This window comes from Pristiophorus japonicus, chromosome 2 (genome assembly GCF_044704955.1).
Source record: "Pristiophorus japonicus isolate sPriJap1 chromosome 2, sPriJap1.hap1, whole genome shotgun sequence".
In the NCBI taxonomy this organism is placed as follows: domain Eukaryota; kingdom Metazoa; phylum Chordata; class Chondrichthyes; family Pristiophoridae; genus Pristiophorus; species Pristiophorus japonicus.
This window is the reverse complement of record NC_091978.1, coordinates 255,346,989-255,372,030: the sequence shown is the minus strand read 5'-3', so window position 1 is coordinate 255,372,030 and position 25,042 is coordinate 255,346,989. Positions and strand designations below refer to the sequence as shown.

The 25,042-nt window shown below is 43.0% G+C and overlaps 1 protein-coding gene across 2 annotated transcripts in view; it reads left to right on the top strand.

Annotated features, from left to right (window-relative positions):
- Nucleotides 1-1,457: 1,457 nt before the first annotated feature.
- Nucleotides 1,458-25,042, top strand: part of ap1ar (adaptor related protein complex 1 associated regulatory protein) — a 143,890-nt gene continuing 120,305 nt past the window's right edge. For both annotated transcript variants that reach the window (XM_070871259.1, XM_070871255.1), the window contains exon 1: nucleotides 1,458-1,749. In XM_070871259.1, coding sequence (XP_070727360.1) covers nucleotides 1,616-1,749 — 134 coding nt within the window. In that variant the 5' untranslated portion in view covers nucleotides 1,458-1,615. The remainder of the gene's footprint in view (nucleotides 1,750-25,042) is intronic.

Genomic DNA, 25,042 nt, shown 5'->3' with positions numbered 1-25,042 from the left:
ACCGGGGGGCAGTGCTGTGTGATGGGGGCAAGTTGGCAGATGTTTAGTGTAAGGCCCATGCTCTCGTACACCTTGGTGAGGTGTTGACGATGGCTTGGAGTTCGGCCTCCGAGTGTGCGCAGATGCAAGCATCGTCTGCGTACTGGAATTCGATGACGGAGGATGGGACAACCTTGGATCTGGCCTGGAGGCGGTGGAGGTTGAACAGATTCCCATTTGTCCTGTAATTTAGCTCCACTTCAGCAGGGAGATTGCTGGGGGTGAGATGGAGCATTGCAGCAAGGAAGATCGAGAAGAGCATTGGTCCAAACGTGGAATGGGTCTGTGATAGATCCGTTGGTCAAGATGACAGCTTGCATATCATCATGGAGCAGGCGGAGGATGGTGACAAACTTTTGAGGGCAGCCAAATCTGAGGAAGACGCTCCATAATCCCTCACGGTTGACAGTGTCAAAGGCTTTTGTAAGATCAAAGAAGGCCACATACAAGGGTTGGTGCTGTTCCCTGCATTTCTTTTATATCTGCCGTGCGGTGAAGATCCTGTCCATTGTGCCCCTTAGTGGGCGGAATCCGCATTGCGACTCTGGGAGGAGCTCTTCAGACTCGGGGAGAAGGTGATTGAGGAGGATTCTTGCGATGACTTTCCCGGTGGTCGACTGCAGGGAGATTCCTCTGCAGTTACCGCAGTCAGGCCTGTCACCTTTCTTGAAGATGGTCACAATTACAGCGTCTCTAAGATCTCCTAGCATTATCTCCTCCTTCCAAATAAGAGAGATGAGGTGATGGATCCATGCCAGTAATGCTTCTCTACCTTGTTTTAATGCTTAGGCAGGGATTCCATCTGCTGCTGATGACTTGTTCTTTCGTTGGCGGATGGCCTTTTCAACCTCGTGCCGGGCTGGGGTTGTGCTGAGATGGTGGCGGGTGGCATGTTGTGGGATGGAGTCAAGGACACTCACGTCGAAGACAGAGTCTCGGTTAAGGAGATCCTAAAAGTGCTCCTTCCGTTGGGCACTGACTGCTTGTCTGACCTTGATGAGTACCTCTCCATTCTTGGCCAGCAGTGGAGTAGGGCCTTGGGTGCTTGGGCCGTAGGTCGTCTTGACTGCGCTGAAAAATCCACCGACGTCGTGGTTGTCGGCTAGTTGCTGGATTTCTTGAGCTTTCTCCACCCACGATCTGTTCTTTAGGTTGCGGACCTCAGTCCCCTGCTCCGCTGTGCCTTGGTTAGCTATTCGACTTTTCCGATCCTTTTCTTTGTATGATCGTATTATTTGGAACTGTAGTGAATAATGTGTTGTTAAAATTCTGAAAGGTGAAAAAATACATTTGTGCAAGCTGTGAGGAAGTCGATCCCCACATGGTTGCGAGCTGTTTTCCCACGCACCGCCAGGAGAGGGAGGCCGGCCGGTCGGCACGGCCCTCCCCGAGGAGCGGTGCGGGGGAAGGGGCGGAGCACGGCCCGGTGCGGCTGGTGGCGGGGCTGCCGGAAGAGGTGCGCGAGCCGGCGATGAGCAGGCGCACGCTGGGTCCCGGGGATGCCGCAGCTGCTGTCTGTGACTCTGACTTTATTTAATGTCCCGCTGTCGGAAACCCTGGCGGATGGGCCGATTCTATGGATGCGGGGTTGCTCTTCCTTTTAGCTCAGTGTCGCGTTGATGACCGAAGAGTATGTGCCATGGGGAATTGCTGGACTCAGTGCTTTCGGTTGTTTAGGAAAGAGGCCAACAGGATCCAGCGGGGTGGAGGGTGAGTCTTTTAATCATTGTTCAGAATGCAGCAAATTCAGCAATTGTGTTTTATTCCTGCGACACGGTTTAAAATGAAGCACGGTGGATTAATAGTTAAATTGTTCTGTGCATGCCGAGTTAATTATTGTTGCAGTTGTCAGAGACTGAAAGGCGTGCTGCTACTTAAAGCTACTTTTTTATTTTAAAAAAGCATTTTTTTATACTTTGTCACGGACGTCCTTGTGTTTGCAGTGCTGAATGAGGAAAGATTGGATAGTCTGGGGTTGTTTTCTTTTGAACAGAGGAGGCTGAGGGGAGACTTGATTGAGGTGTATAAAATCATCAGGGGCCTAGATAGAGTGGATAGGAAGGACCTGTTTCCCTTAACCGAGAGGTCACTAACCAGAGGGCTTAGATTTGAAGTAGTTGGTAGAAGAATTAGAGGGGAGATGAGAACTTTTTTGACCCAGGAGGTGGTGGGGGGTCTGGAACTCACTGCCTGGAAGGGTGGTGGAGGCAGAAACTAGATCAGTTTAAAAACAAACAAACGCACCTCTTTGGTCCATTGATCAATGATTGTACAAGCCTGATTGAAATGTCGAGGCATGTTCAAAAAAAATTCTAAGGTACATTTTGTGAAGTTGCTATGTGATGTGTTACATAGTATTTTCAGGAGAATACAATAACACATTGTAGTAGTCAGTGCAGTTGGAAGTAAGTTGAGGAATGTTTCAATGTGTCAGTTGCCAAAGTTCTATACATTTCACCTTTTCTGTAGGAAGGGGAAGTCAGGATGTGAAATATTCTTAAAAGTAATAGCCTAAGCTCTGTTTTAAGTCTCCAGGCTGCTAGAGAAGGGGTTACAAAGTTAGCATGCAGGTACAGCAAGTAATCAGGAAGGCAAATGGAATGTTGGCCTTTATTGCAAGGGGTGGGTAGAGAATAAAAGCAGAAGTCCTGCTACAATTGTACAGGGTATTGGTGAGGCCACACCTGGAGTACTGTGTGCAGTTTTGGTCTCTGTATTTAAGGAAGGATATACTTGCATTGGAGGCTGTTCAGAGAAGGTTCACTAGGTTGATTCTGGAGATGAGGGTGTCGACCTATGAAGAAAGGTTGAGTAGGTTGGGCCTATACACTGGAGTTCAGAAGAATGAGAGGTGATCTTATCGAAACATATAAAATAATGAGGGGACTCGACAAGGTGGATACAGAGGGGATATTATCACTCATAGGGGAAACTAATAGTAGGGGACATAGTCTCAGAATAAGGAGCTGTCCATTTAAAACTGAGATGAGGAGGAATTTTTTCTTAGAGTTATAAATCTATGGAATTCTCTGCCCCAGAGAGCTGTGGAGGCTGGGTCATTGAATATATTTAAGGTGGAGATCGACAGATTTTTGAGCGATAAGGGAGTCAAGGGTTATGGGGAGCGGGCAGGGAAATGAAGTTGAGTCCATGATCAGATCAGCCATGATCTTATTGAATGGTGGAGCAGGCTCGAGGGGCCAAATGACCTACTCCTGCCCCTATTTCTGATGTACACTTAATTTATTATTTATAGATAAGAACATTGGTCCAATTGTTTAGCTCTTCTCCTCCCTCTCCCCTCTCAAAGCTGAGTTTGTAATTATCAATATAAATGAACAACTTGGCTATGCTGGACCATGTATCCCTTTACTGTATACAAATATGGTTTGTAATGCTGCATCTGGGCAGCTCCAGTGCATTCTCGACAATGGCAACGCAGTGGACTCATTGCTTGTAGTATTGCCATAACATTTCCCACATTTCATTTTTTAAAAAATCCATTAAATGATTGCCCTTTTTTGTTTAATTGGGCAATTTTATGCATATCAGTTCAATGATGCTATTACTGAGAAAGGAATGAATTTGTTCCATTATCTCTCCATAGTCTCTCTTTCAATTTAGCTTCCATCATGCACAGATTTAGTGGCACATATCAGGTACAGAGTTCCAACATGACATTTTTAATCTTATACATACACATCCAAGGGGTTCCACTACTACTTTATCTGTCAGCCTCAAAAAAGTCAAGGTTTGTTGGCCAGAATCCTCACCATCTAAATCTTTACTAGCTACTGCTAAATTATTGCCATTCCAGCTTACTCCTTAGATTAGTTTCCATTATTTGACAAATTATTACTGATGTTACAAACTAATTGACCTGTAGTTCCATGGGTCGGATGTGTCATTCTTTTTCAATAATTCAGCATAGGTGCATACATTGGCTCCAATTCTTCAGAATGTTCAGTGATTCCTTTCATTTCCTACATTAGAAGTGTGACTACATTTCAAAACCACACTCTGCACTACCTGAAGGATGTTCTTTAATGTGACATTTCCATTTCTTATGAGCCAATCTTTGAAAAAGCTGCCAAATATGACCAGGAATGTTCTGTGGACTTTTCTATTGGGAGATTTCATGGCCACGACAGATGGAGTAGAATTTAAGGATACTAATCTACACTAGATTTGAATCCAGACCTCTGAGATGAATGTTGAATCAATTATATATTTTTAATGTAACCAATGATACGTCTTTTTGAAATCCATATGGTTCTCAATATTTTAAAGAAATTTGAGACTAACATTCTCCTCGGCTCTGGTGGAGACAAAGGTAGGAAGTTTGGGGATTTGCTTATTGTCAGAAAGAAAGACTTGGATTTATATAGCACCTTTCACGACTACTGGAAGTCTCCAAGCGCTTTACAGCCAATGAAGTACTTTTGAAATGTAGTCACACTTGTAATGTAGGAAACGAAAGGAATCACTGAACATTCTGAAGAATTGGAGCCAATGTATGCACCTATACTGAATTATTGAAAAAGAATGACACATCCGACCCATGGAACTACAGATCAATTAGTTTGTAACATCAGTAATAATTTGTCAAATAATGGAAACTAATCTAAGGAGTAAGCTGGAATGGCAATAATTTAGCAGTAGCTAGTAAAGATTTAGACGGTGAGGATTCTGGCCAACAAACCTTGACTTTTTTGAGGCTGACAGATAAAGTAGTAGTGGAACCCCTTGGATGTGTATGTATAAGATTAAAAATGTCATGTTGGAAATCTGAAATAAAACAAAACCTGTCAGAAATATAGTTCTTGAATTTTAGCACTTCATCTAGCTGTGACCTGGTATATTTGGACTTCCAGCAAACTTAAAGTTCCACAAGAAAGGCATCTACAACAACAGCAGCTTGAATTTATATAATGCCATTTGATGTTGTAAAACTCCCCAAGGTGTTTCACATGCGTGATTAGCAAACAAAATTTGATACCGAGCCACATAAGGAGGTATTAGGACAGAGTCAAAGGTAGGTTTTAAGGAGCATCTTGGGGGGAGAGAGAGAGAGGTTTAGGGAGGGAATTCCAGAGCTTTGGGCTGAGGCAGCAGAAGGCATGGCTGCTAATGGTGGAGTGACTATAGGGGTTGGCCAGGAGAGTGTTGGAATAGTCAAGTCTAGAGATTACAATGGTATGGATGAGGGTTTCAGTAGCAGATGAGCTGAGGCAGCAGTGGAGTCAGGCAATATTAGAGCTGGAAATAGGCAGTCTTGGTGATGGCGCAAATATGTGATCGGAAGCTCACCTCGGGGTCAGATACGACACCAAGGTTGCGAATGGTCTGGTTCAGCCTCAGCCAGTTGCCAGGGAGTCAGTGACTAGGGAATGGAGTTTGTGGCGGGGACCGAAGCCTTGATGTCTACACTTTTCTAAAGACAATAATTAACTAAAATTCACAGGAATCCAAGGTACAAGATGGGACTTAAGAAGTTGGTTTAAAAAATGTAGGGATTGGAGTACCTGTAAAAGGTGTAATGTTGATTAGAGTCTCAAAGGCCAGTGCTTGGACTCTAATCTATATTAGTTGGGTAATGAAAGCAAATAAGTATAAGGTTAATGCATTTGTTGACCACATTAAAGTAGGAAAAGCAGTAGAGAGGTCCAGGAGGTTATTGGTGCTGCAGAGGTGTCCGATAGGTGGGTCCAGGTTGGTATCCGTGCAGCATGAGTTTATGCTTAGGGAGTTGGGAAATGCACCTGCAATTAGGTCCAGAGAGGACTAAAGCTTAAACTTAGTCTTAGCCTTAGGTGTAATCTTACAGCAGACATCTCAAATTGCTGGAGAAATACCACCAACGATGTCTCCAAGATCCTGCAAATCCCCTGGGAGAATAGACGCATCACCGTCGGTGTTCTCGATCAGGCCAACATCCCCAGCATCGAAGCACTGACCACACTCGACTAGCTCCGTTGGGCGGGCCACATCGTCCGCATGCCCGACACGAGACTCCCAAAGCAAGCGCTGTACTCGGAACTCCTGCATGGCAAGCGAGCCAAAGGTGGGCAGAGGAAACATTTCAAGGACATCTTCAAAGCCTCCTTGATAAAGTGCAACATCCCCACCGACACCTGGGAATCCCTGGGCAAAGACCGCCCTAAGTGGAGGAAGAGCATCCTGGAGGGCCGCTGAGCTCTTGTCGCTGAGAGCGTGCAGAAACCAAGTGCAGTCAGTGGAAGGGAGCGTGCGGCAAACCAGACTCCCCACCCACCCTTTCCTTCAACGACTGTCTGTCCCACCTGTGACGGAGACGGTAATTCCCATATTGGACTCTACAGTCACCTGAGAACTCACTTTTGGAGTGGAAGCAAGTCTTCCTCGATTTGGAGGGACTGCCTATGATGATGAGGAAAAGCAATAGAGACTGAGGATGCAACAAAAACATTTTAATTATGAAATTGGACAAACAAAAGGTAAATTAGATTTGGCACTGACAAATTTAAAATGCTACAGTGGTTGGAAAAAATGTACATCTTAAGAATACAATAAGTCGAATTTGATTGAGGATAGGGGGAGTCAGAATTAGTGACTCAGCGAAAAGAAGTATCTCCAAACATGTAACCTAGTGCTATCCCTTAGCAATTTACACATCTCCTTGGTCCTCTCCAACCTAACAAACTAATTGCTTATCCTCTTGGACCGAGTCTAATCTTTCCTTATTTTAAAACCCTCAATGAAATCTCCTTGAAGTCTGCACTTTTCTAAAGTACAGAGCTCCTGCTTTCTTAGATTATCCTGGTAACAGAGGGCCATTAAATTCGCTATTCATGAAGTGGTCCTCCTCTGACCCTTTTCTGGAATCTCTCTCTTATGGGGAGTGGAGCTGAGTCCATGATCACATCAGCCAAGATCTTATTAAATGGTGGAGCAGGCTCAAGAGATCAAATATCCTACTCCTGCTCCTTTTTCTTATGTTCTTATGTATCCTCCAGCATGTGCTGGGACCAAAACTTGGCACAGTATTCTAGTTGTGTCCTGACCAAGGCCTTATACAGATCAACTGGACCATTGATTGGCTGTAATCGTACCGGCAGTACATCCTAACACCTTGTGTGCTTTTACAATAGTCTGACAACATTGGTCATGGACTTTTAATAACCCCCAAATCCTTCTCCCAAAAAAGGAGTCTTGAGTATGCAACCCTGAATGGTGAACACGTGTGTAGTATTTCCAAGAGAGCACACTTCACACAAGTCTTTTAAAATGGCAGATCCTCCAGAAGCCTGTGGAAGCTTCCTGCTTCTTGTCATGTGCCCTGTCTGTTTATTAAACACTAGTTGCAGTAACACAATGTCCACAGTGTGGCGCTACAGACATTATACTTCTCCCTCCTTTATTGAAGTTATTATAACAATCATCATACATAACTTGCATGGTTATACATAACAAAGGATATGGACTTATTTTGCCATATATACAAATTAAACTTAACCACTTGTTTTCTGTTTCGACGAGGGTACCTTCGCTCTCGAACAGAACTTTCCAAACATGGTGTCGAATTTAAACTCATTCAAGGCTGATCCTGAGGAAAGTTTTCCTCCAAGGGATGCCCTTGATTTCCATTTGAATTCTCTCTAACTTTAGACGGTTTGTTTTCCCGACTCGGACTCGGACTTAAATTCTGATTTTCTCTTGGATTTGTTTCCAGTACATTAGATGTAGGACATCAAAACTATCTGATGAGTGAAAAATAATTGAATCATTCCCACCTTCAACTACTTCCATATCTGTAGGTAAAATATGATCAATGTGAACAAACCTAACCTGTCCATTATCAAACATCTTGACCAAATATTTGCGAGGACCACATATCTTCACCACTCTTCCTAGTAACCATTTTACCCCTTTTATGATGGTTCTTCACTCTCACCTTTTGATTTAATTTCACACTTCTCTCTTTTACTTTACCTCTTATTATGATTCTCTTTCTGTCTTAATTGTGTCTCTTCTACGGACTGTGTCAAATTTGGTTTTAACAACGAGAATCTGGTTTGTGGCTGTCATTTGAGAAACAACTCTGCTGGTATTCTACCAGTAGTTGTATGAGGAGTATTATGATATGTAATTAGAAAATTATCCAATTTGTGATCCAATGACAACTGCCGTTTGTTTGGATTTGAATCTAACATTTGTTTGATGGCACGTTTTACAATTTATACAGTGCAGACTCTGCTGCACCATTCGAAGCAGGGTGGTACCATGGAACCTTGGTATGTTTCACAACATTTTTGTTCGTGAACTGTGCAAATTCTTCTGAACGAATTTGTGGCCCATTATCAGAAACAATTTCTTCTGGGAGGCCAAATGAAGAAAATAAACTTCGCAAAATGTCTAAAGTTTTACTTGTTGTTTTCCATATTGGAAACCCCTCAACCCACTTCGAATGGTTATCAATCACAATGAACAATTGTCCTCCTAGCTCAGCAAAATCAATATGTAGCCTTTGCCCACACCCTGGGAGGCCATTTCCATTGCTGTAATGGTACTGATGGTGGTTACTTGCTTGCCGATTGATATGTTGTACACAGACTCACTATGTACTCTATATCTTTATCAAGACCTGGCCACCATAAGTAACTGCATGCAAAACTCTTGGTCAGGTGCTGGTCATGGAGGTCTCCTAATCATTTGGACCTGAATTTATTTGGTATAACCATTCTTGCAACCCACATGATACAATCTTTATCTATCATTCATTCCTACGAATGAAGAATGGATGAGTATCTGTCTCTGTTACCTGGTTTGGCCATCCATTTGCAACATAATCATACATCTTTGACTTTACTGGGTCACATTTGGTGCTCGACCAATCTTCAGCTGTGACTGGCAGTTCATCAATGTATGAAAAATAGAACACTTCTTCCCTATCGGGTGTAACTTGTGATGGGGAAGGCAATCTAGACATTGCATCAGCATTACTGTGATCAGCTGATTGTATTCATTATCATGTGTATATGCTGACAAAATCAAAGCCCATCTCTGCATTCGGGCTGCAGGTAATGTTGGAACTGGGGACTTTGGATGGAGGATTGTTGTCAGGGGTTTATAGTCCATAACGATGGTAAACTTACGACCATACAAATATTTGTGGAACTTCTTGACCCCAAAAATTATTGCCAAAGCTTCCCTTTCGATTTACGCATAATTACACTCACTGGCACTGAGTGCATGAAGCAAAAGCAATTGGTCTCTCCTCCCCACTACGTGATATGAGATCACTGCCCCAACTCCATAAAGAGGGGCATCACATGCTAGCTTGATCTCCTTAGATAAGTTATAGTGAACTAACATGGTGCCCTCGATCAATTCACTTTTATTCCTTGAATGCTGTATTACATTCTTTTGACCACTGTCAATGGACCTGTTTTTTCAATAGTTAATTCAGTGGATGTAATACTGTAGCCAAATTTGGTAGGAGCTTCTCATAATAGTTCAAAAGACCCAAAAATGATCGTGACATTCTTGGGAGTGGGTGCATTTCTGATTGCATCCAGCTTTCCCATGGTTGGATGTAAACCATCTTTGTCTACTCTGTAGCCTAAGTACTCCACTGAATTTTTAAATAACTCACACTTACGAGCAGACACTCGTACTCTGTGCTTCTCTAGCCATTTGAGGACTTCATTCAGTATGTTGTTATGACTTTGCCTATTTTGGTGCTGAAATCAGTATGTCATCGAAATAACATACTTACCCCTTCAATACCTTGCAAAATCTGGTTCATCACCCCTTGGAATATGGCAGGGGTGGAAGACACTCCAAATGGTAGCCTATTGAATTGATATAGGCCTAGATGAATATTCACAGTCAAGCATGACTTGGACTCCTCATCTAGTTCATCTGTAAGTAGGCATTCATAAGATCCAGTTTTGAGAAGATTTGACCACCTGTCAGTGTTGTGAACAAATCTTCTATATTTGGCAATGTATTCAGGACATTACCCTCTAGACCCTGGTTTACGGTTACTTTATAATCACCACACAATCTTATCTTACCATCGGACATGGGTACAACAATGGGTGTAGCCGAATTGCATCGATCCATCTTAGAAATAACATTCTCAGTCTCTAGTCTTTTGAGTTCTTGCTCAACTTTTTCCTTGAGTGCATATGGTACAGAACGTGGCTTGCAGTAAACCGATCTACCATCCTTCTGTACCCTGACACTTGCCTTGAAGCCTTTGCTCGGACTGCCTGTTTCACAGAACACCTTCGGATAACTCTTGATAACATCATCCATTGATGCAAATCTCGTTTCAACACGGAAAATCTCACTCCAATCCAGCTTCAGTGATCCCAACCAATTTCTTCCTAGTAAGGCAGGCTTATCTCTTTTTACTACTATTAGAGGCAAGTTCTGAAATTGATCCTTGTATTTCGCCGCTCTACCTTGGATTTCTCCAATGGGAAATCACTCAATTTGTCGAGGTATAGCGACTCCGGTACTACACTCACGGATGCACCCATGTCGATTTCCATTGGTATCTTTAATCCCGCAACATCAGTGTGGATTTTGATACTTTTTGAATCGCTGTCCGTTAACCTTGTGCTCCTGATGACGTTTAACTCTAACATCTCCTTGTCCTGTTGTTGTTGTTCCATGCTATGTAGTCTCTGGGGATTTCTTCTCGTAGCTTTGAAAGCTGGACTTGGCTTTGAAAGCTGTTTTACCCTTTAGTCTGCATGCCTTCGCCAGATGCCCAGTTTTTCTGCAGAAGAAACACTCTGCCTTCACATGTGGACAACTTTGCGCAATGTGTTATCCCAGGCACCAATAGCGGGACTGCAATGCTACAATTTCCAGTTTCTGAAACTTTGGGCCCCCACCGCCTATTACTTTGAACCTGCAGGCGATTCACCTCAGTTGTGTGATGGCTGAAATTAGTCTGAAATTCTCGGGAATATTGGTTGGCCATGCTCATCGACCTAGCTGTCTGACAAGCGATATCAAAAGTCAAGGAAGGCGTTGTCAATAACTTTCTTCTGATTGCATCATTTTTCATCCCACAAACAAAACGGGCCCGCAATGCTTGGTTCTGCAAGTTTCCGAAATTACAGTGAATAGGTAGCTTTTTAATGCTACAATGTACTCAGATATTTTCATCGGCCTTTTGATTTCATATACCGAAACGATAGCTTTCAGCAATTTCCACGGGTACGGGGTTGTAATGCTGTTCCAGCTTAGTTAAAATCTCCATGAATGTTGTGTCCTTTGGCTCGGCAGGCAAAGCAAATTCATCAGCGTTTCATACAACTCAGGCCCAGCTTCAGTTAAGAAAGTAACACTTTTCCGTTCCAACACCGCCCGGTTCTGGTCTGCATCCTCTGGGACTTCGATTATGTTATTTGCAGTGAAATACATTTCTAGCCGATCCACATACGATTTGAATCTTTCCCGGTCGCGATTATATTCTCCTACAAATGCCCCATCACTCCCATAGGTGCAACCATTTTGACTCTGTGCTTGTAATTTACCTCGAATTTATAGCTGTAATCAAAACCGAGAAGTTCTCAAAGTCTCTGTCGGCTGGCTGAATCCTTCACCAACAAAAATTTCAGCTTTGTTTTATCCGATTATCCTATTTGTCATCGCCATTGTAGTATTTCCAAGAGAGCACACTTCACACAAGTCTTTTAAAATGGCAGATCCTCTGGAAGCCTGTGGAAACTTCCTGCTTCTTGGCATGTGCCGTGTCTGTTAATCACTCGTTGCAGTAACACAATACGTCCACAGTGTGGAGCTACAGACATTACAACGTGCTTGGAATTGTCCGTACCAAGTACATAACATATTTATCTATATTAAAAGACATCTGCCAGATACGGGTCCATTCCTGCCTGTAATCTATTTTTTCATCTAAGAGCCGTAGACCCCCAGATATCTTGTCATCCATGATCTTGCGGACCGTTCCCTCAATGCCGCCTACTGGATCATTGATCTAGGTTGTGAAGAGCAAGGGCCTAATGCTACAGAAAAGTATATAACTCAAACTAGTAATGAAAGAAACAACTTTCATTTATATAGTGCCTTGTCACATTCTCAGGATATCCCAAAGCTCTTCACAACAAATGAGTTACCTCTGAAGTATAATCACTGTTGTTATGTAAGCAAATGTGGTACCAATTTTGTATCCATCCTGAGGGGGCAGATAGGGCCTCAGTTTACTGTCTCCATCCGAAAGTTGGTACATTCAATAGTGCAGTACTCCCTCATTACTTCACTGAAGTGTCAGCCGAGATTGTGTGCTCAAGTCTCTGGAGTGGGCATGAACCCACAACCTTCTGACTCCGGTGAACGTGTTACCACTGAGTCAAGGCTGACACCTTAGAATTGAAAAGATGAGACCGGTGGAACCATTCCATTAATGTACAAGTGTTTCCTTACGGGCACAGATTCCAAGTTGCAAGAATTACATTTTTCAGATGCTATTCCCAAAATGAGTTTAAAGTACTGGTGAGAAATCAGTATTTTACTGAAATCTAGTGACTGTTGCACTTGTGTTTAATTTAATAATAAACCTAATTCATTGTGTATAGCCAAAGACATGTAGTCAACCATTGTTGTTTTGTCAGTTAGTTGAAGAGACTAGGAGAGTATTGGGTACTTCATATTTCAAGTAATCTTAGTGTCCGCATAAAGAGTTTATTGTTAGAGCATACGAATATAAGAAATGGAAGCAGGAGTAAGCACTTCGAGCCTTCTCCACCATTCAATAAGATTATGGCTGATCTTCGCCTTCAACTCCACATTCCCGCTCTATCCCCATAATCCCATGATTCCTAGTATCTGAAAATCTGTTGACCCCTGTCTTGAATCTGTGCAACAACTGAGCATCCACAGCCCTCTAGGGTAGAGAATTCAGCAAGAAGAGCTGCACCATCGACTACTTTGCACATAACAACTTGCATTTATATAGCACCTTTAACATAGTAAAACGTCCCAAGGCATTTCATAGGAGCATAATCAGACAAAATTTGACACTAAGCCAAAGAAGAAGGTATTGGGACAGGTGAAAAAGGTAGGTTTTAAGCAGTGTCTTTAAGGAGGAGAGGGAGGCGAAGAGGTTTGGGGAGGGAATTCCAGAGCTTACAGCCTAGATAGTTGAAGCCTCGGTTGCTAATGCTGGAGCAATGAAAATTGGGGATGTGCAAGAGGCCAGAATTGGAGAAGTGCTGAGATCTTGGAGGGTTGTTGGGCTGGCACAGGTTACAGAGATGGTGAGGGGTGAGGCCATGGAGGGATTTGAACACAAAGATGAGAATTTTAAAATCAAGCCTTTGGTGGACCGGGAACCAATGTAGGTCACTGAGAACAGGCAATGTCACATTTTGGTTGATAAGTGTTTATGGAGGCAACCTTTTGCACTGAGTCTGAAGATAGTTTCTGGCTGAAGCTTGAATTACAACAATTGCTGGTAGTGTAGGTGACATCAAATTCAACCTGTAGACCAACATGGGTGGTTTAAATTTAAATCAAAGTAAATTACTGGAAACAAACAGCAGTATTTGAGAGTGAGTACAAAGGTGTGAAAGTTATGGATCGCCAGCTAGAATTAGCATGTCTTGCTGTGGAGGAAAAGGACAAAGAACGTGCACACCAGTTAAAAATGCTTAGACTAGAAGCCGTGCCAGTACTAGGAGAACAAAGAATAGCTTTGGTTCAAGACTTAAAAAGGAGATACACGGGAGCTTTAAGGAGGAACAGTAAATAGATTCTATGTAAATCTATGTTTAAAAATAAGCAAGTGTCTGGACCTGCACATGGAGGATGTACACAAGCATGTGGTGGAGGAAAGGGAGAAATGGTGACAACATTTTCTATTTTCTATGTTTCTATAGGAATGGGGTACTGAAGTTGCATGTTCAGCCATGAACTCATTGAATGGCGGTGCAGGCTCGAAGGGCCAAATGGCCTACTCCTGCAACTATTTTCTATGTTTCTAACATAAGCTCACGGTGGCATCACAATGTGCAACAAATGTAATCTACGCGAGTGACAACTGGGGAGCTCTAGCCCATGATCTAATACATGATAGACTTAGTAAATCTACTCATTCTAAAAATCAAACGAAACATGGATTTTTACAGGAATTTAAGCTATCGATAAGGTAGTACAAGTGAGATTGTAAATCGTGGGCAGAATGACTGGTGCTATCACTCAGTGGGACAGACTTGACTGCATTATCACGAGGAGGGTGAGAACATTGGACTAACATCACAGTCGGAATTTACATGGTTATTCCATCTGGGGAACATGTTATCGATTAATCAGGGATGCCCAGTGTAGCACTATAGTTGAACACGACACCCTGACCATGATGAGGTAACTGTGTCTTTCCTCTCGAGGGGAGGATGCCGTAGGCCACATAATGAGCACTTCAGCTTGGACCAGAGTGATCGTCAGCTAGGCAGCAATCAAATAAATGCGGGCAGCTGTTGGTGAAGCCAGTGGAGAATATTGGACCACTATCACTGGCAGAGTTAGCTGTACCAAGTTGTTTGCTTGTTTTTTTCCCCAAAAGACAATGAGGTACTGAAATAAAAAAATTATTTGCTTTTGTAACACGTTCATCACGAAGCCAGCAGCCCTACCATATTTTGCAAGGTCTTTACTGACTACTGACTGATTTCAATCGCTGTCATAGGCTGATCAGAGAAAGCTTACTACCTACCCAACTGCCCCTAAACTGCCTCCTGTAGTGTCAAGTTGCGTATTAAATGAAGAGCAGCTTCAAAACTTATCTAGGTAAAGTAAGGAGAAAAAAGTAGTATTGGTTCTTCACTATTATTGATCATCTAGACTATTGTTGGTCACTTCTAAACATAATTTTACCAATTTAGCTCTGTGTAAACTAATACTCTTGTATCATCAACATGCTCCAAGCTGTTGAAATATGGTGGCATAGCAGTAGCCCTTAATGAATCTATCCAAAGAATCATCGAGATAATCTGAAAGAAAAGACACTGTAATAGAACAAAAAGACAGGAAGAGAAACCAACCAAGGCATTAAATTGGATGTGAAGTCCTTTGAGACCTTCTCAGGGCAGGGTAAGGCACTAAATAAATGCAAGTATGTTCTTTTTATGCGCTGGGAGCATTTTCTGGCTGAAGGATGTTACTAGTATGACTGATGCATTATTTTTCTTTAAATAGTAAGTGCCTTTCATCACATGCAGAGTAGATCTGTTTAAATTCACAACAATTAAGGAGAATGCACACAAGGATGAAACATAATAGTTTAGTCCATGAATGAGGAGACCATCTGAACTTGAAAGTGGTCTATGGATTGCTTCTTCAAGATTATAATATGTTTTGCACTGTTTCCCATTGTACCATTTAAGTGCAACACGTGCGAACCTAAGCAGTAGAAAAATGTGTTCAAAAAAAGTTTGTGGAAATTGCAAGTGTAAAAAGTACATTTGTACTTCCCAATATCTCATATGAGCTCCATTTCTTTCTACGTGATTGGTCTCTGTCTTTCAAATTGGAAAAGTATTACATTCAGGTGGCTATTTCTACCCCAGTTTGCTGTTTCACGAGTAAGCCATGAAGCTAAAGTTGCATGAGCCTGCGTAAAGACACAATTAGTAAGTGTTGCTGAGTTCATCTGTGCAGAAAGAAATACTACTTGGGCTGGAATTCGTTGGAGCGGGGCATCTCATGGCGTGCCTGGTTAGTTAAACTTTTTCCTGCACCCTTCGCTCAAAACTGTTTTACCCTGTAAATGATGAGGTAGCTCTGTCTTGCCTCTCAAGGGGAGGATGACGGAGGCCACATAATGAGCACTCCGCTTGGACCAGAGTGATTGCCAGCTAGGCAACGATCAAATAAATGCTGGAAATGGACCGAGGGCAATTGGGCATCTGGAATCTTCGTGAACAATGGAACCAATAGTCTATCTCCTTAACCAATGAGATTAAATGTTTGAGAAATACAGTGCAAGGAGGGTGAATTAGATTAGGTGAATTCAATGTCAAATCCTGTACAAAAGGAGAAATAAAAAGAGGGAAGGAATATTGGATTAAGATAGAGGAAAATAAGGACTGTAAGTGGTTTCTCTTGGGTGTTTTCGAAGCACCCCCACTTTACAATAGTTCTAATGCTGGGAATTATTACTGTATGGAACAGATAAATGAGTCACTGACAAATACCTCGGTCTCAACCGGCAATGTTTTATTAAAGTTAAAACGCACACCTGCACCCAGTACAACTAAACACACCCTGGTGTGTAAAACAAACAAATGCAGTACAATACACAGTGTGGCCTGTCTAAACAGGCCCCTAACGCGAAGTATCCACGTCTAAGCCACCTCCCCTATAAACCCCTAAGAATTTGGTTGGGAGAACGCACGATACCTCCTCACACCGTGGCTGTGATCTTAAAAGATGGGTGTGCAGAAATGTTCACCGATGCACTGGCTTACTCGCTGCTTCTTCCGATGAAAAGGTGTCTCTTCTGGTTTCTTCTTGTAGGGGTGAAGCAGCGAGGCAAGAGAGAGCTGTGGCCCAAACCACCTCTTTTATATCCCAAGTTCGTTTGCCATTTCAGGCTGAATAAAGTTTGCTTCGAGAGCTTCCTGTTGGGTCTAAAGTTTCTTCCTTTGTTTCGTCATTTCCTGTTATCCCAGTGATGGGTTTCCCTTCCGGCCAGTCTGGGCTTAATGGCTTTCTATTGTTCTGGTATCTCAACCAGGTAATGGCTCAATCAGTTCACTTGACGAGTTTGCTCATCACCTGCGATGAATTGCCTTAGCTTGGCCATTGTCTTCCCAGAACCCCTGCCTATCATTCTAAGTCCAACATGGAGCAGCACCCGGGCCCCTCCCACAAACAGCTTCCAGCTTTTTCTGCGATGAGAGAAATATTAAAATGCAAATTCTTGGGGATTAAAATGCAATGTCCAGATGGGGATTCAATGCTTACAGGACCAAAAAGAAGAGTACAATTTTGTAATTTTTAAAATGTAAAATTAACATTTTAACATCTCCAATAACAATTTCCAACCTGCAGGAATGAGACTCCACAGTTTAAATTGTTTACTTTCTGGACCAGATAGGATGATTGTTAACGCTTATCACATTATTAAAGGGGTACTTGCATTATGAATTACTCGACTTGACATTCTGTGGTGAGTTTTAACGGGTAATTGATTTGTAAATGCAGCAACTTCATGAAACCCATGGGGAGGTTAAAGGCAAGATGCCGTTTTCATGAAACGTCCAGCAACTTATGGTGATTCACAATTCATGGGGTATCTCTCCCTCGCACAAGTTGCTGAACAATTTTCACAATAATGGAGTACATCGTTCGAACGCAAAGTCAAAATATACCTTGTACCTTAATTGTAATTTAAACCATCTGTTGTGTAGTTTCTTCAGTGGTTGTATGATATAAGATGTTACACATTTATTAATGCACTGTTCTGTGGAGAGGGACAGCATGAGTTTCTAACTTTAGATAGGACATGGGCCTCTATTTTCCACAATAAAGATTTCTGGCACTTATCTTAATGTATGTTTTTTTTTTCCCACTGTTAGCGCAAAAAAACCTGGCACGTTCCCTGAATTAAAAGTTACTTTTAGTGTCGCGCTAAGAGTCCATTTCTGGGGGGGGGGGAACGGAGCTTGTAGTGTGTGCCGAAAATTCACTGCGCATACACTTAAAAAAAAATAGCCATGTGGTGCGTTGTTAAAAAAAAAGTTATTATAAAATATGTAGTTTTTTTTTAAGTTTAAATGAAACGGGCAGGTTCTATAAACCTATACTACCATGGGCCTGCGTTGCTGGAATTAGGTACATGTATCAGTGACCCAGAACAAGCCAAGATCCATGAACACCTTTGTACTACAGGTTGAACCTCCCTTATCCGGCATCCTCTGGACCTGGCCTATGCTGAATAAGGGATTTTGCCAGATGAGGGGAGGTCAGCAGCTGAGGTCGGGGCGGGGGGAGGGGAAAGAGAAGAGGTTGGCGCCCCGGGCAGGCCTGAAGTATCGGCAGGGCCCCAAGCGGGCTGGGTGTCGGCGCGGCCCCAAAGTTGGGGTGGAGATCGGCTGCGTTCTGCGCATGCAACCCAGACCGCTGGAATCATGCCGGACGAGGGGTGGTGCCGGATAAGGAAGGTCCAACCTGTAGTATGTAATCTTGTAAAGCTAGGATTTTCAAATGTAACCCAATTTGAGACAGTTAATGAATAGTAGTAGCCTGGCACAAACAAACAGACACATTTTGGTGAGATTCAATTTTTCACCCAAGTATTATGCTCAATTCATATGTGACCAGGCTCTTTGCAATAACTACTGCAGGGAGTCCAGACATTTTAGAGATTCTAAAATTGGGAATCAAGTTGTCATTAGGCAGGCTTCAATACAAAGTTAGTAAACCTATTTATCTGGTTGATCAGACCCTATTCTAGTGGATAACATTTTTACATTAATAATGTATCTCAAAATATTGTTTATTCATACATTAGCTAGGCTACAAACATATACAATATCTTTTTTTTTAAATTTTTGCAGCTCATTCAGTAAGACATTGCAAGACACTAAAACTGACTCAATCAACAAATAGTACAATTTTTTCACTGATGTGTACATTAGATGGAGAACTGCTTTGCAATTTTTTATTGGATGGAAACGGATACTCATACAGATCATCTCAGGCCAACCTATGCGTTACAACACTGTTTTCAAATGCAAACTATATGAGATAAATATTGCAAATGTAAGGGAAACGATTTAAAAACAAAGATCAATGTCCAGTCTTTACTATAATGCTTTCCTTTCTGATGAGACTGGAGTTTGTTGTATAGTCTTGCGTGGAGGACCTTTGGCCAGGGATAGCAGCAGGCCGGGTGCTTGGAAAAGGCTCTTCTGGATGTTGTAATGCGCTTGGAAGTTTCTTTTGCAATTTGCCTGGAGTTTGGTCTTCGATGGAAAAGGCTGTTCTGGAAGATTTTTTTGCAATTTGCCTGCAGTTTGTTCTTCGATGGAAAAGGCCCATCTGTTAGTTTCTTTTTGCTTGGTTTATTTTTACCTGCAGTTTGTTGTTCAGTTAAGCGTGGAGGACCTTCGGCCAGGGATAGAAGCGGGCCAGTGTCGATTTCATTAAGTTAAGGTAGGCTTTTTCAAAGCGGGCTCTAAGGTCTCTGTGCACCGTTTATTTTTTTTTAAATCGGTAATGGGGTAAATAGCCAGAAATGGCGCGGAATCACTTTTCTACGTAGACCAGTGCCGAAATCTCTGGTGCTGATAGTCAACACTGGCATCAAAACTTTGGTGAAAATTTAAGCTGACCATCTACACCAAAAAAAATCGGCGCCCAATGATGGCGAAAATAGGGGCCATAGAGAGTAGAATTGGGTTATGCCTACTTTCTCCCGCACTTCTGATTGCTTTGTCAAGGAGGATAACCAAAGCCCTGGAGGCAGGTCACTGGCCAACCACCTTGGATATAAGCTGTTGTGCAGTTAGATGAACCCCACCTGAATAAGGAAGCAGAAATATTCAAATCTTGTGTAATTATAAAACATTGTGTTGGTCTAATTAAAAAATGTTAGCGGTGACCAGCAGCTGATTCCCAGGTGTGTCTAGGATTTGGAAGTAGAAGGTGAATCCTCGTTTCTGATTTTCTTGCTATGTGGTTGTAAAGGTTAAGAAATTGAGAGCTAGCATTCATAGCACACGCTGATGAAATCAAGCTTTGCTGGTGACCCAGTTTGTTATGCCCTACAGCTCAGGTTGCTTGCTGATTGCTGTCTCAGCTGGGCTTTCAGTTATAGCATTTTCATTGTTACCTGAAATTTTCTCTCTCTCCTGTCAGCCGAGCTTTGTACTTATTCCTGTTCATAAGCTAAGACCCAGCAGCTGTACTAATAGCTGTAAAGGGCATGCAATTGTAAAATAACAGTGGAAACAGCATTGTGATGGACTTGCTTATGAGAAATCTTTAGCATATTAATAATAATTATTTCACTGAGTTCTGCAGACCTATTAGTGAGCTTCTGGTCATTTCTAATAGGACCTGGCTGTTGTGTAGATTTATGGACGCGTTTATTTGGAGCACCTAAAGCTCTGATTGGATCCCCTTGATCACATGACTGATCCCCTTGAAGGATAAGACACTCCCAGCAGTTTCTCTGAAATGTGTAATTAGAACCGCCCTGTCTACGTAATCAGTGATTTTTAAAGTGTAATTCGAGTCATTCTGACTGGCGACTCCAGGCAGAACGGAGCTCACTTGGAACAGACAGGGCTCACTCTCACGGGTTAAGACCTTTCCCCACCCTCTCAAATAAGTTCCTGCCCTGGCCGCCCAAGTGCCTGACCTCTTTTTTTTTTTTTCCCCTACCCAAATTCCTGTCATCCTACTTCCTCCCCCATGGATTCATGACCTTCTCCCCAACAAGGTCCTGAACTTACCCCCCCACCTCCCCTGCCATAAATGGGGCATTGTGTGTGGGCCATGGATTGTTGATTGGTTTATTGGATATGATGTGAAATCACCAGGTGTAGGGGAGGAGAGAGATCGTGATGTGGGTGTAAAGGGGGTGGGGTTAGAAGAATGTGATCCATCTTACCATATGGGTCACATTCTCACTCAACCGCCCCCCCCCCCCCGCCACCCCATACTTGGATCACATTCTTCCCCCATCCCCACTGTGCTCTCCGTGCTCTGTTAACCACCCCCCACAAACAGAGTTCCCTCCCCCTCTCTCCTCCCCCTTCCTCTCTCTCTCTCTCTCTCTCTCTCTCTCTCTCTCTCTCTCTCTCTCTCTCTCTTCTTCCCCCCCCCCCCCCACAGTCTCTGAGACTGAATCAAGCGCGCATGCTCAAAAAGGGGCGGAGTCCACGGTGTGCTTGCGCCGAAGGGAACACAAATGTTGGTGCACATAATCACACTCGATTTATCCCCGTTACACACACACTGGCTTAGGTATTGCTGTAGAACATTGCTGATGCTAAATGGACTATTTAAATAAATGCAATATTGCAAATTCTACTGTCAATTTGTGGTTCCCGTAATACAAGTGTTGAATATCATCATCAGTACTGTATACTAGTTTTGAACACTTGCCTACAAAGAAGAGGAAGAGCTCTCTGCCAGACTCTGGATATTGGTATACATGTTATGAGAATCATTTTGGACAGTACATTACTTTCTTCGGATATGTGTAGTTTTAATTAGTAGAGGGCTGCCTTTGTCTGATATCTTACTGTCCTAAGAAGCTTTTTTTTTTTAAAAAAGAGCCGAGATCATCAGACCAATTCCTCGGGTTTCTCCATTGTTGGTTAGTGACACCAATTCTTATCATGTCCATTACTGTGGTGACTGGGGAAGACTTTTGATGAATAGTCTGCCAATCTTACTGTATCATTGGCTGCATGACCTCAAAGTACAGGTAAGCCACATCCCAATTAGCAACTGCGACTCAAGCCATCCTGCAGCACTGCCCAGATAATTCTCCTCTTACTCAGCCAAATGACCATGCATCCGCCATAGCCCGACAGCCTGTAGCCGCAGCCGGATCCTTCCCCCACCCTCCGCACCATCGACATGGCACCCGCCATCGTGTGACACATCTGCTTTCATACACTTACTAAAATAAACACACACCTTCTGCTCCTGACAAAATCTGACACACCAATAGAACATTCTGTACTTATTTTGTTATGTATATTTATCTAAAATAACACATACATTTAAATCATATGCACAAGTTTTATAAAGGAGAGAAAGGGTGTGACTGTCAGGGAGCCGGGTAGCGGGGATTTAGGAGAAGTTGAGAAGGAGGTCCCACAGACACTGGTCCTCCTGTCCAACAGGTACAATGTACTCACTAACTGTGAGGACAAGGAGAAAGACTGCAGGGAGGACAGCCACATAAGAACATAAGAACATAAGAATTAGGAATAGGCCATCTAGCCCCTCGAGCCTGCTCCGCCATTCAATAAGATCATGGCTGATCTGGCCGTGGACTCAGCTCCACTTACCCGCCCGCTCCCCGTAACCCTTAATTCCTTTATTGGTTAAAAATCTATCTGTGACTTGAATATATTCAATGAGCTAGCCTCAACTGCTTCCTTGGGCAGAGAATTCCACAGATTCACAACCCTCTGGGAGAAGAAATTCCTTCTCAACTCGGTTTTAACTTGGCTCCCCCGTATTTTGAGGCTGTGCCCCCTAGTTCTAGTCTCCCCGACCAGTGGAAACAACCTCTCTGCGTCTATCTTGTCTATCACTTTCATTATTTTAAATGTTTCTATAAGATCACCCCTCATCCTTCTGAACTCCAACGAGTAAAGACCCAGTCTACTCAATCTATCATCATAAGGTAACCCCCTCATCTCCGGAGTCAGCCTAGTGAATCGTCTCTGTACCCCCTCAAAAGCCAGTATATCCTTCCTTAAGTAAGGTGACCAAAACTGCACGCAGTACTCCAGGTGCGGCCTTACCAATAACCTATACAGTTGCAGCAGGACCTCCCTGCTTTTGTACTCCATCCCTCTCGCAATGAAGGCCAACATTCCATTCGCCTTCCTGATTACCTGCTGCACCTGCAAACTAACTTTGGGATGGTGGTTCAGGGGTAGAATTCTCGCCTGCCACGCGGGAGACCCGCGTTCGATTCTCGGCCAATGCAGTATTTCGGAAACCGTGCATTTAAAAATTATCCAAAAAGAGTTTCATGCACAAGGACCCCCAGGTCCCTCTGCACCTCAGCATGTTGTAATTTCTCCCCATTCAAATAATATTCCCTTTTACTGTTTTTTTTTCCCAAAGTGGATGACCTCACACTTTCCGACGTTGTATTCCATCTGCCAAACCTTAGCCCATTTGCTTAACCTACCTAAATCTTTTTGCAGCCTCTCTGTGTCCTCTACACAACCCCCTTTCCCACTGATCTTTGTGTCATCTGCAAATTTTGATACACTACACTCTGTCCCCTCTTCCAGGTCATCTATGTATATTGTAAACAGTTGTGGTCCCAGCACCGATTCCTGTGACACACCACTAACCACCGATTTCCAACCCGAAAAGGACCCATTTATCTCGACTCTCTGCTTTCTGGTTCGCCAGCCAATTCTCTATCCATGCTAATACATTTCCTCTGACTCCGCGTACCTCTATCTTCTGCAGTAACCTTTTGTGTGGCACCTTATCGAATGCCTTTTGGAAATCCAAATACACCACATCCATCGGTACACCTCTATCCACCATGCTCGTTATATCCTCAAAGAATTCCAGTAAATTAGTTAAACATGATTTCCCCTTCATGAATCCATGCTGCGTCTGCTTGATTGCACTATTCCTATCTAGATGTCCTGCTATTTCTTCCTTAATAGTTTCCCCACTACAGATGTTAAATGTACATCAGTCATTGAAGGTTGGCATGCAGGTGCAGCAGGCGGTTAAGAAAGCAAATGGCATGTTGGCCTTCATAGCAAGGGGATTTGAGTACAGGGACAGGGAGGTGTTTCTACAGTTGTACAGGGCATTGGTGAGGCCACACCTGGAGTATTGTGTACAGTTTTGGTCTCCTAACCTGAGGAAGGACATTCTTGCTATTGAGGGAGTGCAGCGAAGGTTCACCAGACTGATTCCCGGGATGGCGGGACTGACCTATCAAGAAAGACTGGATCAACTGGGCTTGTATTCACTGGAGTTCAGAAGAATGAGAGGGGACCTCATAGAAACGTTTAAAATTCTGACGGGGTTAGACAGGTTAGATGCAGGAAGAATGTTCCCAATGTTGGGGAAGTCCAGAACCAGAGGTCACAGTCTAAGGATAAGGGGTAAGCCATTTAGGACCGAGATGCGGAGGAACTTCTTCACCCAGAGAGTGGTGAACCTGTGGAATTCCCTACCACAGAAAGTTGTTGAGGCCAATTCACTAAATATATTCAAAAAGGAGTTAGATGAGGTCCTTACTACTAGGGGGATCAAGGGGTATGGCGATAAAGCAGGAATGGGGTACTGAAGTTTCATGTTCAGCCATGAACTCATTGGCGATGCAGGCTAGAAGGGCCGAATGGCCTACTCCTGCACCTATTTTCTATGTTTCTATGTTTCTAACTGGCCTATAGTTACCTGCCTTTTGTCTGCCCCCTTTTTTAAACAGAGGTGTTACATTAGCTGCTTTCCAATCCGCTGGTACCTCCCCAGAGTCCAGAGAATTTTGGTAGATTATAACGAATGCATCTGCTATAACTTCCGCCATCTCTTTTAATACCCTGGGATGCATTTCATCAGGACCGGGGACTTGTCTACCTTGAGTCCCATTAGCCTGTCCAGCACTACCCCCCTAGTGATAGTGATTATCTCAAGGTCCTCCCTTCCCACATTCCTGTGACCAGCAATTTTAGGCATGGTTTTTGTGTCTTTCACTGAAGACCAAGCAAAATAATTGTTTAAAGTCTCAGCCATTTCCACATTTCCCATTATTAAATCCCCCTTCTCATCTTCTAAGGGACCAACATTTACTTTAGTCACTCTTTTTTCGGTTTTATATATCTGTAAAAGCTTTTACTATCTGTTTTTATGTTTTGCGCAAGTTTACCTTCGTAATCTATCTTTTCTTTCTTTATTGCATTTTTAGTCATTCTTTGCTGTTGTTTAAAATTTTTCCAATCTTCTAGTTTCCCACTAACCTTGGCCACCTTGTACGCATTGCTCCTGGATTTGATACTCTCCTTTAATTCCTTGGTTATCCACGGCTGGTTATCCCTTCTCTTACCGCCCTTCTTTTTCACTGGAATATATTTTTGTTGCGCACTATGAAAGAGCTCCTTAAAAGTCCTCCACTGTTCCTCAATTGTGCCACCGTTTAGTCTGTGTTTCCAGTCTACTTTAGCCAACTCTGCCCTCATCCCACTGTAGTCCCCTTTGTTTAAGCATAGTACGCTCGTTTCTGACACAACTTCCTCACCCTCAATCTGTA